Below are 13,130 nucleotides of genomic sequence, written 5' to 3'. Positions count from 1 at the left end.
GGCTTTAGTCTGATTCTGTACAGCGATGGTTCATATAATAATTTCAGCGCTGCTGATCTGTGGCATGGGTAAGTATTACTGATTTAATAATTAATTCAAGATTAATAAGGTGTACGCTTTAAAAGGTGTGTTTTGCGACATTATTTTCTTGTATGTTAAATTAAAATATAAAAACATTTATTATTCCTCTGTGGGTTTTAGGTTTGCTTACAGTTGTAGAATCATCTCAGACAGCTTATACGTCAGCTCGACCAGGAGATAATGTTACTATTTGGTGCCAACACACAGCAGACACTGGACAGAACATACATTGGTTCAAGCAAACAAACAGTTCTGTACCTCTTGCCATTGTATACATGATGATAACCTACCAGCTTAAGGAACTACATTTAACATATTTCAATGGTTTTCAACAAGATCATCTGCTGATGTCTCTAAACACCAAAAACACCTCCCTAAGTATTTTAAATGTGGATATTTCTGATTCTGGCCTGTATTACTGTGGTTGGTTCACTTGGGGAATAACATTTGGTGATGGAACACACCTAGCCATTAAAGGTAATTTTTCTTTACCAATACCACTGCTATAGAGCAATTTCTTGCTTAAGGTCTAGTAGAACTATATAAAATTACTTATTTTTTTCCAGATCACTACTTATGTGTGTATAAGTTGTTTTAATATGACTGTTTTAATATTTAATAGACTCATTTCAAGTCTTAATTTATTGTGCAGAGAGTGAGTGTGTTAAACCAGTGCAAAATGAAACAGAAGTTTCAAATAAAGGTGAATGTTAAGTACTCATAACATTCATACACAATAATGCTTTATCTAAACGGTATTTTGTTAGAGTAAAATGTGATTTACTTTTAACAGATCTCAAGGAGAGCCCGGTTTCTACACAAGACTGTTCCGACAACATCTTTTATAAACTGACCTTTATTTTTGGTGGTATTATTGTTATTCTCATCATCATTCTGGTCTTAATAGTCATCATTAAGAAACAGAACAGAAAAACACAGGGAAAAGGTAACAGTTCTACATCTTTTCCGTTCAAGAGATTTACTTACTTTGTATAGACGCAAATGGCAAATAACTGTGTAGTGAAATCATTTAAGTAATATCATAGAGTAATACGTTAATAACAAAAAACAGCAAGTATCTTTAACGTAAATTATAATGGGAAAACAACTGTAAATTAAAAAACAGCTAAACTGTCTTTTTTTCTGTTGTTGCAGATGCTGATTGGCATGTAACACAACATCATGAGGTAAACTTATTGCTAAAATAAACATTTCCATTCTCTGAATGTAGAACAATCTAAAAAAATAAAAAGCAAATGCCTGTATATCATTTACAACTATACAGTATGCATTGGTAAAAATTATTGTAAAGAATACAGAAATTTAAGAGGTTGACTGGTGTACAATTACATTTTAAATACGTAAATATCTGCTATTTAAAGTGTTATTCACTATTCCTTTTATGTCTAACATTATTTAGGTTAAATATGGTATGTTTCTCTGTATAATTTTGCATATGTCCTGCAGGCCTACTTCTCTTTTCTCTAACCATTTTTGTGTGACAATCCATTCCAACTTTTGGCTGAAATATCAGTCTGTCTTAGGGAAATGAAATATGGTTCATTCTTAAAAGTAAAAATAAAGCAAAAAATGAAACTAAAAAAGTACTAAAGTAAGGCTTGGGTATAAAGTATCCTGCATGCTTTATGTGTGGGGTATAAAGCAGCAACAATATCAGCTCACATTCCCTGACTGATTCCCAACTGTCCCCAACATTAGAATCAGCAATGAATTAGAAATTCTAATGTCATAAAATGTATTCTAATGCTAATAAGTCTGTTTGTATATTGTTGTTTTGCTTATGATTTTCTTCTGTAGGCTACAAGTTTGAATTCATTTTTTGAATGTGAAAAATAAAAAAATTATATATATATAAAACATCTCTGTTGTTAAATGCATCTTTGGATGTGTTGCAGGAGCCTCAGTCAACATTGTATGCTGCTCTACAGTTCTCAAAGCAGAAAACCAGAAGAGCAGCCAGACATGCTGAGGATACAGATGTTGTGTATTCTGCTACTAGATAATCCAACAATGACAAATGGTCAAATATTGTAGTCTACTGTTGTGTTTACAAGCTGTATTTTTAATCAAGACGCTAATATGTATATGCTATTGCTAATACCATAAATTTAAAGTGTATGTGAGCTTGCAATATTTAGTATTTTTGATGCAATAAAAGTTGTGAAATCATGTGTAAGTTCTACTAAGAACTTTAATTTAGATATGTTTATATACTGTATCATGAAGATACAACCAGGCCCTTACAGAAGAGGCAGGGTTGAAAATGATATCATTTCCTATACAGACCTTGACAGGAAGAAGCTTTTCAGTGTAGAATGAGACGTGCTGAGGGGAACTTCAGCGGACCAGATGACAAAACTGAAAATACACATCAAAACATAAATTGTTATGATTATATCCATGCACACATTTCACAACAATGTAGTACTTTGTGAGCGGCAGCAGTGGCCTGATCATGATTAACATTTAGAAAACATTGTGTGTAGACCATGCAAATAATAATAAAAATTAAAAATATCATATAAAACGTTTTCTTAAATGTCTGCAAGTCAGTGGGTGGGTCACAGTTTGACTGTTTTCCACTCACGAGACTGACCCCCGGCTCATCTCTCACACCCCTCACTGCAGCTAAACCACACAACACATTCACACTACAAGCCTTTCACACTACTTTCCAGAACCACAGACAAAATGCCCCTTGTTTAGAAGTGAGGTGACAAGTCACAGACAAATTATTATTATAATTTTTTTAAAATATGTACTTGAGAATTTGATTATGAAACAGTAATGAAAATACAAAAATATTTAATTAAAATAATGCTAATCTTTGTCAGAAATGAAATTATTTTACAGTGTTAAGAATTTAAGAGGTCAGTGCTAAATTACAACTAAAGAGAAGTGAAATTAATTATGACACTAAATTCAAGACCACAATGGTTATATTTAATTTCTTATAGATCTGCTTGCATTCAGATGCAGTGTATTGATTGACAGCCTTATTTTAACTAATATATATAACTAATATAATTATCTAATAAGCTACGTAACATGCTATCTATTTCTGATGCAGAAAAGTTAGTTCATGCATCCATGACCTCGAGACTAGATTACTGTAATGCTTAGCTGGTTGTCCTGTATCATCAATAAACAAGCTACAGTTAGTCCAAAACGCAGCTGCTAGAGTTCTTACTAGGTCAAGAAAATACGATCATATAACACCAATTTTATCATCTCTACACTGGTTACCTATTAAGTTCCGTATCAATTACAAAGTATTGCTACTGACCTATAAAGCCCTAAATGGTTTAGCTCCAGTGTATTTAACGGATCTTCTATCGCCCTACAATCAATCGCGCTCTTTAAGATCACTAAACTCGAGGCTTCTGGTCATTCCTAGGATATCTAAATCCACTAAAGGAGGGAGGGCATTTTCACATTTAGCTCCTAAACTCTGGAATAGTCTTCCTGATATTGTTAGAGGTTCAGACTCGCTGTCCCAGTTTAAAACTAGACTAAAGACGCATCTCTTTAGCCAAGCATTCACATTATAAATACGTTTTATACTACAGTTAAATCGGATCAAAAGCATGAATATTCTGAACAGCAGCTATGCTAATTATTTCCCATCTGCTTTTCTGTTGTTATCTCGGGACACTAGTCCCGAGGTAACTAGTTTGTCAGCTCCAGTTTGTATCCAGCCTCTCATGGAGACTTCAGATGCCCCAACACCTGTGATGAGACGACTCGACGCCTGTGAAGAGACGACTCAACGCCAGCGTTGTTATGGCCTAAATTAATACATGATTGATTAACTTTTTCTAACATTTTTCTTTAACATTCTCTTTCTAACATTTTTCAATGTACATTTATGAAATGCACTTTCTGTAAAGCTGCTTTGAAACAATGTGTATTGTGAAAAGCGCTATACAAATAAATTTGAATTGAATTATATATATATATATATATATATATATATATATATATATATATATATATATATATATATATATATATATATATATATAATTTTTTTTTTTATTATTGATTTCTGTTGGCTTTCAGGGAATGTCATTGTTCCATCATAGTGTATCATTTCCCAGGCCAAGCTCATTAATCCTAAAACACAACACAATGCATAATTCAAAAAACAGGTAAACACCTGCAAAAAAATCAATACGTAAAACAAATTAACAGTACATTGGGACTTATTTTTACAGACTTTTCAACAATATTTCTCTGAATGCATAATCAATTGTTTACCACTGTGCAGTACTGAAACGTGATTCCTTCGCTTGTAAGCAAGCACCATATTGTGCTTTAATATAGTTCTAGGTCTTATTTGTAGTATTGTGTTGAAGGCTCAAAGTCAATGCAATTTTTTCACAATTCACTGTTAAAGTCTGCAACTGCATGCATACCACACGTTAGTTCCTTTCACATGTTGACTAATGGTTTCGGAAACAGACTTATGCCACTATATATATATATAAGACAATGAATTCAATCCACAGCGTTCAGGTTGTGGTCACCCTTTGTTTCTGAAAGTAACAAAACAAACAAGCAGACTTAAGCACGCTTAGGCCTCTGTGGGTAAAAGTTTCCATACATCATCGTATTGCAGTGAAACCTAAACGTCAAAGCAAAGCACAGACACTTGTGATATGGCTATGTTTAGAGTTTGTCCAGAATCTTGTTAGAATCTTTATATTATACTGAATCATCATGCATGTTTTTTTTAATCCAGTGGTTCAAAATGTGCCACGTACAAAGAGGGTATTGTACTTTAACATGCTAAAAGATCATTTACCTGTATCCATATAGCTGTATCCAAACAATTGCTCACCCCCCTAATAAAACACATGATATATTAAAGTATTTTGTTTGTCCATGGTTTCTACAAAATAAAACCGGAAATCGAGGGTAACGCAGATATGATGCCATTGACAGGCGATGCACGGACAAACGCCGTGTCCTGGTTAAAATTGCTTATTTCTCTGGATTTAAACATTATTGGAAACATTTGGGATAATATAAGTACACAAGTCAACAAAATATATAACACTGTTCTAGTGGTTTTCGGATATTTTAATCCAAAAATCGTACATATTGTGCCTTTAAATAATCAAATAGGCACAAAAAACATGCAAAGTGTGTCCAAGTGTGGCTGAATTTTTCACGACTGGATGAACTATAAGAAGAACAATGACAAAATTCAAATGTTTCCTATAAAGACATTGTTCTTCTAAGTTACACTATCTACTACATATGGTATTTTAAATTGTGAGTATGATGTTATTGAAACTAGTTATCAAATATGGCTGATCAAATAACACTGGACCTGTTTGTTTGTTTTTAGCTTGCTGTGCAACAAAGAAATAAAGAAAATAAAAGGTCAAAAACGGCTGAAAATATGACTCACAAGAGTGAAATATTACCAGTCAATCATTACACCAGACCCAGATTCACAGACTCCAATCATGAGCATAAGAACAAAAGATAAGCCACATCACATGCTAAACGTCTTTGGTCAGACAGCCTGAATGGAAAAATGACAACAGCCAATCAGACCCAGACTAAATCTAAATCAGAAAGACAAGGCTTGGCTCCTCTAAACCTAGGCGTTTCTCACCCACACATCTTACAAACGCTCCAGACGTTGCCAAATGCACAGAGGAACTCAACTATGTTTAAACTTCTGATATTTTTTCAACTCTTTAGGACAGGTGTGTTTGCTCTGGAAGAGAGATATGTTCTGCAAAGATAATCTTACCTTATATTTATGAATGCTCTGATGGTCCTGCTTGTGCTTTTTCTTCTCAGGATTCATCACATCTGCTGCTGTCGTTCAAAAGAAAGTCCTGGAGACATTTGCTGCAGGCGAAACTATAACTTTAGAGTGCTTGATATCTGAAAAACACGAGAATTTCTCCTGGTTCAAGCAATCTCTGGGAGAAGCTCCAACATGCATCCTCAGTCTCTATGCTGACTCTTCAACACCAACGTTTTATGGAGACTTCAAGAACGAAACAAGATTGACAGCTATAAAGACAAATCATTATTTTGCTTTAACTATAAAAGAATTAAAGGCATCAGATACTGGGATCTATTATTGTGGTACCCGTGACTACGATCTTATAACTTTTAGTAATGGGCTGTTTTTAAACTATAAAGGTAAGTAAACCTAGCAAAACAATTTATAAAAAGTTATATAATTTAACATATATAATGTTTAATCCTTAACGTTTTCTCATTTCAGGGGAAAATACAAGAGAGCATCATATTCAACAGTTTTTGTCTGTAATGGGTTCGAGTACTGGGGTAAATGAGCACGAGTTTAACCCAGGAGACTCAGTGAATCTTCACTGCACTGTTCTCACTGAAAGATGTGTAGGAAATCACAGCATCTACTGGTTTAGACAAGAATCAGGAGATGCACATCCAGGAATCATATACAAGCATGGAAACAGAAATGATCAATGCAAGACGAGCTCTGAGAGAGACTCCCATACACAGTCTTGTATCTACAATCTCCCCAAGAGGAACCTCAGTTTAACCGACTCTGGGACTTACTACTGCGCTGTGGCCATGTGTGGACAGATACTGTTTGGGAATGGAAGTAGGCTTGAAATTGGAGGTGAGTAATATATATATATATATGTACACATACATGATACATCAAATCATTTTAAATGCAATTTGAATATTTCGATTTTTTAAAAATCTTAGAACCAATTTCCAAGTTGGCCTGGACTGACTTAAAGGTCCCACTTTTGGTAGCAACAAATATATTGTGCTTGGTGATCATCGCTATCCTTCTATGTAAGAGAGCACAAAAACGACAAGAAACATTTTCTGGTAAGCCATTTGCATTTGCATTTTAAGAATATTTAAAACCATGTTGTGTGATAATGTTGATTTTTAGAGCTTAACTTATAATAACTGATTATATGACATAAAAAAGTATAACAGTCAAAAAGATGAGATTGAATCGACCTGAATTTAAATGTTGTATTGTAAAATATAATGAAATGTTTATTTTATTATTGAGATGTTATTGAGAGAGGTTTGATTATTTTATCTGCATACATGTACATATTAACATATCAAAACTGCAACTAAAAAGAAAGTTCATACTCTTTGCAGAAACCAGGCCATTACAAACAACACTTTCTTCATCTTCTGCTAATGAGGTAAAATGTAATCCTTGTTCTCCTAATAGTTTATGTTTTATTAATTTAGCTATGTGTATTGAGAGTACTTTGGTACTGGTTTTAGGGTGTACCAGAGGAGATAAGCTACGCAGCGGTATATTTCCCTGGAAGAAACTCAAACAGACACGAGACTGAAAGAAGCTCATGCTCAAATGTAGTGTACTCAGCCTCTACAGGCTACAATATCAAATCATAATTCTGTGATTTAACATTTAAATTAAAGTAATATTGTCCTATGTGTTGGTTGTGTTTTATGTATCTGAATGCTGTTGTGAGCTCTAATAAAACGAATGCTGTTGTCTTAGAAAAGATTTTGTCTTTTTATACCACAGTGATCCTATTATCATCCACAACAGGCCTACCAGTTACAAACACTCAATGATTCCTCAAGAAACATTAGGTTCTGGGAAAACATTATAAAAAGGTGTTTTTAGTTGCTGACAGCCTTATTCTTTCACAAAGAAATTTGAAATAATGATCATAGAAACAAAACTGAAATATCGTAATATACTATGTTTGTGACTAAGAGGGGCAAAATACAACCGGGCTAAACAATGCATGGCCCCTAATAAGAAGAAATCTGCCCTCTTAGTTCATGGCCACTTAGTTACAGTAGCCTAGCAGGCTTTTTTTTTGCGCTGATAACCTGAACCTAAACACGCATGCATGTATAAAAAAATAAAAATATATTTTTTTTACATTTAAGCAATGTTTTAAGCAGGATTTCACTGGAATGTGAAGTTGCTTTGATGACGCTTGTGTATTTAACTCCCCCTGCTGTTGAGAATCGAAATTGCAATGGTTAAGCAGTATGTATTAAAATGCGATTCAAGAACTAAAATGTTTTCAATTCAGCCTCATTTATAGACCCATTGACCTTAGCCAGGTTAGTCGCTATATTGAATTTAACAGGGCTGTATGGGATAGACGTATGGCATGCACGCACACAAATGTCCTAGAAGATCACAATTTTCACAACTCACAAATTTTAAAACTTTTTTATGGACTGTCTGTCTCCTGAAAGGTTTTTTTTCAATTGTTGTTAAACAACAGTACAATCCACTGAATGCACTGGATCTTAACCCTCACAGCCTCGTTTTCATTCCTGTCAATTTAAATATAGCGCTGCCCTGACTGAGGTCAAAGTCTTTGCTAAGGTCTATGCTAAATGTTATCTTTGTACTAGAGGTCCAAATAAAGGTGAATAAATCTGAAATTATTGACAAGTGGCAGCCAGTGAGAGAATTTCTTTGGGGAGTTTGATATGTAAATTAATATTGAGCGAACCATGAATGATGTCAGAAGACTTAAAGGGACACTATGTCGTTTTTTGCCGCTAGAGGTCACCTATTCAAAATGATGACGCCGAGATTAAGCACAAAATCTTGGTAGTTATTTTCACCTCACAGCCGGTGGGAAAGAACCTGGGTGTGTCTCAATCAGCCTCTAGTTCAGTAGTCAGGGCACTGATCAGGCAGGGAGTCAGCCCATTGACTTATGTCCTGATCAGTGCCCTGACTACTGAACTAGAGGCTGATTGAGACACACCCCCTGTATAATTCCTCTTCTCCTGAATCAGTTTCCTGTTCAAACATACAGTATTCATAGTTTTCACGTGTCGTCACACGCTTATAGGAACGCCCAACTGGAGGGCAAAACAAGGCTCTCCTCCATTGCCCGCCAGTCGTTTTTTCCCAGGTTTGTAGTCAGTATTAATGCGGTAAGACAGTAATATAAAAATACCAAATTCAATATACACCTTATTGATGTTGCATACTTTGTACAGGAAAGCAGATGAACACAGAATATTAGTGCAACACGAGGTTTATCTCTTTAGGTGTTTTCCCCATCGAAACCCATTATAAAGAAAATGCGTTGTGTTCATATTCTTGCCTCATCTACTCGCCTGTATATAGTATGCATCATCAAAAAGGTGTAAACTGAATTTGATCTTTTAATATCACCTTTTTAGTACATTACGGCAGTTTAAGGGTGGGTTGCACTAAGGATTCTTTAGCCTGTCTTCAGTTCACCTCCGTCTGCGGCTTGATCAGCTCTATAACGGTTTTTAATCTCTGTTTAAAATTAAGAAATCCTTCAAACTCTGCGTAATTGAAACCTTATTGGTGCAGCTCACCCTATAGTGTTTTCACGTTAAGCGTTTTAAAAACGTCCCGCTGTTTTCAGTGGTTGAAATACTGCAGCAGTTGCTGTGGATCATAAGTGCCCAAAACGTGCATCTTGTTCACATATTTTTGTTTTAAGATGAAAATTTGACAGGCTTGTGCTGTAGTTCTATGGAGTTCTATGGTGGTTTTGCCCTCCAAGGCTCCGCGACTGAAAACTATGGATTGGCTGAATTAAAATTTCTTATGTTGACCGCGTGGATCAGGTAGTATGAGCTGATGTGAATAAGTGGAGGTCCAAGACATTCAAGCTATTTTAAGGCATTAAAGGTCCCATGGCATGGCATCTTTATATTATTTTATAATGTTTCCTGAGGTTTACTTATATTGTTAGTATGATTTTTACATCATAAAATGTCATAGTTTAGAAATAAAAGGCATTTTTTCTATACTGCTGTTTGCCCTGTGGCTGAATGCCCTGCTTCAAGAGGCGTGTCTGCTGTGAGACTTCAGTAAAAACGCCCACTGTTGTGATTGGCTGACATCTTTGCATTTGAAATGAGCGGAGGGGGCGTGGTTTAACGAGGTCTACAAGGCACGGGCTGCTGACAGAGAGACGGATGGACCTGAGTTCACTTCACATCAGTTCTGTCAGTACGTCTCAGTTCAGTGAACTGTTTTAGTTACAGCATATACTTCAGGTTATTAGTCTATTTCTAGTCGGAGGGGCTGTCACTCATGTCAGAAAGTTAGTAACTTTAGTAAATTATGGATCAGCGCTGACTGGAGACGCGAACCGTTTAGAACGATTCAGTCCGATTTGGTGAACTGATTCGGTTCACTAAAAAGAACCGGTTCAAATGAAAGATCGTTCGCGAACCGGACATCACTAATGTACCAGAGACTGAGCTCAGCGATTGCTAACAAAGTTATTTATAGTAACTACTGAGTTATAAGAGCGCTGTCAGCGCTGTCAGCGCGAGTTTATTGTGTTTGTATCTGAGAGTTCTGAATAAACACGAGTCCCAGTCACACCGAGTCCGTCTTCATCATTATTACCAACTTTGTAACACATGCAAAGTACCATTACAGCGAGATGAACGAGTTACGAGTAAGTGTTGATAATAGCATTATTTTTAGATATGTTCCTATCACATGAAAAGCGTCAGTGACGCGCATTGAGTACACAGCGCAAACAAAGACACAACAGCATTAATCGAATGTAATCCAGTTTATTGTGGGGATAGCTGGCTAGCCTAGCCCGGATATGCTCACGCTTACCCCCTTCCACTTAATCTCGCGCTGCGTTTGGTGCCTCCGCTGTGGGCCAGATGCAGTACTGGGGGTCGGGGATGTTGAAGGCCGACCGGCCAGTGCAGCCCGAGCTTCGGCGTGTGTGAGGTTTATCTCTAAAGATGTGACTCTGCTGATGTTGAGCAGAAACGACTGTATGCACATTTTAGAACAGATAGACGCGACGAGGACGTACAAAAACACTGACTCACAAGATAGAAAACACGAAAACACCGGGAGAGAGAGAGAGAAGCCGCTGCGTGTGCACGAATAATAAATAATTAGCTACACATAAGAAATCACTGCTCACAGATCAGAAGGAACTGAAAAAAGACTTCTGTTTTCATGTTGTACATCCAAACACTGAGAAACTGCCAGCGTTCACTCATTCACAAGCCATGATCTCTCGAGCGTCTGCATGGGCGTGCCAGATTCTCTGGGCGGAGGAAAGGGAGGAAACCGTTCCTGCTTGGACGTCAAACCAGGAGACTTCAGGATTGGCTCGTCTGGCCTGTCATTTTCTCAAAGGCAGAGAAAGACAGCCAGAACTCGGGTTTACACCGATCAACATTTCTATCCACTTGGGGACAATATTCAGGCTAGGGGAACTCATATTAATGTTGAAAAACCTCATAAAATGAAAATTTTATGCCATGGGACCTTTAAGAAATTTTATGTTCACAAAAAAAAAATACAAATGTTTAAATATGCCTTTTTGATTAGCAAAGTTTTTTAAGGGATAAAAATATTGATGTTTTCAAAATTAAAAAATGCTTGAACTACATTTTTGAGGAAGCTCAGTCTGACCATGACACTTTAGATTTTGTAGTAAGGCCAGTAAAGTGATACAATCCACAGCAACCTGCATTAATGCATGCAATATGTGCATATATCTTTAAAAGATGTAATTTCCTTTATTATTTGTTGCATTATTGTTGATCCCCTTGTTTTGGCACTTTGCTAGAAATTAGTGATCAAATGTAGCTTAATATTTTACTAAACATTTAAACTTTTGGAACTTAGTGATATGAAGTCTTTAAAAATAATGACTTATATACAGGCACAATAAAGATTTCTTTACTCTTACTCTTTACGCTTTCTTTTACATAAATGACAGTTTTGACCACATGACAGGAAGATGTGGCAAAAGTTGCATGTAATGTGCACAAAGCCTCCACATCAACACTCAATTTATATCCCTTTCAAAACCATATACTTTTTTGAATATTTGTCATTTAAAGAAAGGTGTTGTCTTCAAGAGGACTAAATTATCATACATCATATGCATGTGAATGTGTAAGTAGGACTATGAGGGTTTTTAAAAAATAAAGTTAAGATTGACTTTCTGACACAATATAGAAATACATGTCTAATAATGGCAGTAACATACCAGGATACTTCAAATTATTCAGTGCTTAAAAATCACATTTTAATGTATGTATATGTGTATATGTGTGTGTGTGTGTGTGTATCCAAGCCGAAACAGAGAAAGTGAACTGCATAGCATTAACATTTACAAGCAGAGTAAAACTAAACATAGATTAAATAAAGATAATAGACTTAGATATTATACGGAGCTGAGAGACACCAATCGAATTGGTGAATTTGAAATGATCATTTGAAATAATTTAAGTGTGAAATATGTTTTAAGGAAATTACCTACAGTATAACCAATTGAAAGGGAATATATTTTTTGACAATTAAACAGCAAAATGGCAGTTTTAAACTAATATTCTGTGAACTAGAACAATCAGCAATGTTATGATCAATTGACTGCTTCAATACAATATTTCTGTTTCAAATACATTAGAGAGTGAAAGTAGTTTTTGATCAATAATGTTTCATACAATGAAAAACACTCAAAAGCAGGAGGGCGCAGTGCTTATAAAAATTAGATGAAAACATCTGACCAATTTCCTCAATGTGCATTATCAAAGATACATCTCTTTACACTACTTGGTATGGTATTTCTTTCAAAGCGGTTGCACAAGACCAACTCGATTGATCTTTCTGTAAGTAGATAATATCACACTTGCTTGCATTCAAAGTGCAACTTTTTGTCTTTCTTGCATCACCCAATGTCATGCGTGTGTAAGTTTGTATGTGCGCGCACCTCAAAAACACCTCAGGCATACAAGAACACAACTGGAGTTGAAAACATTAACATTTATTTATTGATTAAGAGGTTATACATTTTATGATAAATATGGTCTTTTATTGTATTATTGGCAAAGATACTATGATTCAAATTGCATTTCTATACATAAATACAAAATCTGAGGTAGGGCCTCAAGGATTGATGAGATTTAAAATAAATTATGCCTTTTCATATATGTTTATTTTCCTCTTTTTGTACGTTTTTACATTTTTTTTAGTCCGGCACAGGATTTAAAATCTA

The 13,130-nt window shown here is 35.4% G+C and overlaps 2 protein-coding genes across 3 annotated transcripts; both read left to right on the top strand.

The window, feature by feature from the left end:
* The first annotated feature begins 6 nt into the window (after positions 1-6).
* LOC307121206 (uncharacterized protein) lies at positions 7-2,595 on the top strand. The gene is made up of 6 exons (XM_079808722.1): positions 7-68; positions 202-558; positions 734-784; positions 875-1,027; positions 1,237-1,268; positions 1,998-2,595. Exons 1-6 carry the CDS (start codon positions 26-28, stop codon positions 2,103-2,105), a joined length of 744 nt encoding a protein of 247 aa, XP_079664848.1. The 5' UTR covers positions 7-25; the 3' UTR covers positions 2,106-2,595.
* A 3,083-nt stretch (positions 2,596-5,678) lies between these two features.
* Positions 5,679-7,616, top strand: LOC307121198 (uncharacterized protein). 2 transcript variants are annotated; one of them, XM_079808694.1, is made up of 6 exons: positions 5,679-5,825; positions 5,923-6,273; positions 6,359-6,736; positions 6,829-6,957; positions 7,246-7,292; positions 7,378-7,616. In XM_079808694.1, the coding sequence occupies exons 1-6, from the start codon at positions 5,786-5,788 to the stop codon at positions 7,507-7,509; spliced, it is 1,077 nt and encodes a 358-aa protein (XP_079664820.1). In that variant the 5' UTR covers positions 5,679-5,785; the 3' UTR covers positions 7,510-7,616. The 2 variants fall into 2 exon arrangements, with proteins under 2 accessions (XP_079664820.1, XP_079664819.1); XM_079808693.1 differs by having other exon boundaries at positions 5,744-5,825; positions 7,246-7,616.
* Positions 7,617-13,130: the final 5,514 nt, after the last annotated feature.

The sequence above is a fragment of the Gobio gobio genome (assembly GCF_949357685.1).
Source record: "Gobio gobio genome assembly, chromosome: 2".
Taxonomy (NCBI): domain Eukaryota; kingdom Metazoa; phylum Chordata; class Actinopteri; order Cypriniformes; family Gobionidae; genus Gobio; species Gobio gobio.
Note: the sequence above shows the minus strand (reverse complement) of the source record. Positions and strands in the feature narration are given on the sequence as shown.

What these genes read in the sequence shown, in the direction of transcription:
- LOC307121206 (XM_079808722.1), top strand. Translation starts at nt 26, where the DNA reads ATGGTTCATATAATAATTTCAGCGCTGCTGATCTGTGGCATGG. An exon ending in AACACACCTAGCCATTAAAG is followed by an intron (nt 559 to 733) that starts GTAATTTTTCTT and finishes TTTATTGTGCAG; the next exon opens with AGAGTGAGTGTGTTAAACCA. An exon ending in ATGTAACACAACATCATGAG is followed by an intron (nt 1,269 to 1,997) that starts GTAAACTTATTG and finishes GATGTGTTGCAG; the next exon opens with GAGCCTCAGTCAACATTGTA.
- LOC307121198 (XM_079808693.1), top strand. Translation starts at nt 5,786, where the DNA reads ATGTTTAAACTTCTGATATTTTTTCAACTCTTTAGGACAG. An exon ending in TTTTCAACTCTTTAGGACAG is followed by an intron (nt 5,826 to 5,922) that starts GTGTGTTTGCTC and finishes TTTTCTTCTCAG; the next exon opens with GATTCATCACATCTGCTGCT. An exon ending in GCTGTTTTTAAACTATAAAG is followed by an intron (nt 6,274 to 6,358) that starts GTAAGTAAACCT and finishes TTCTCATTTCAG; the next exon opens with GGGAAAATACAAGAGAGCAT.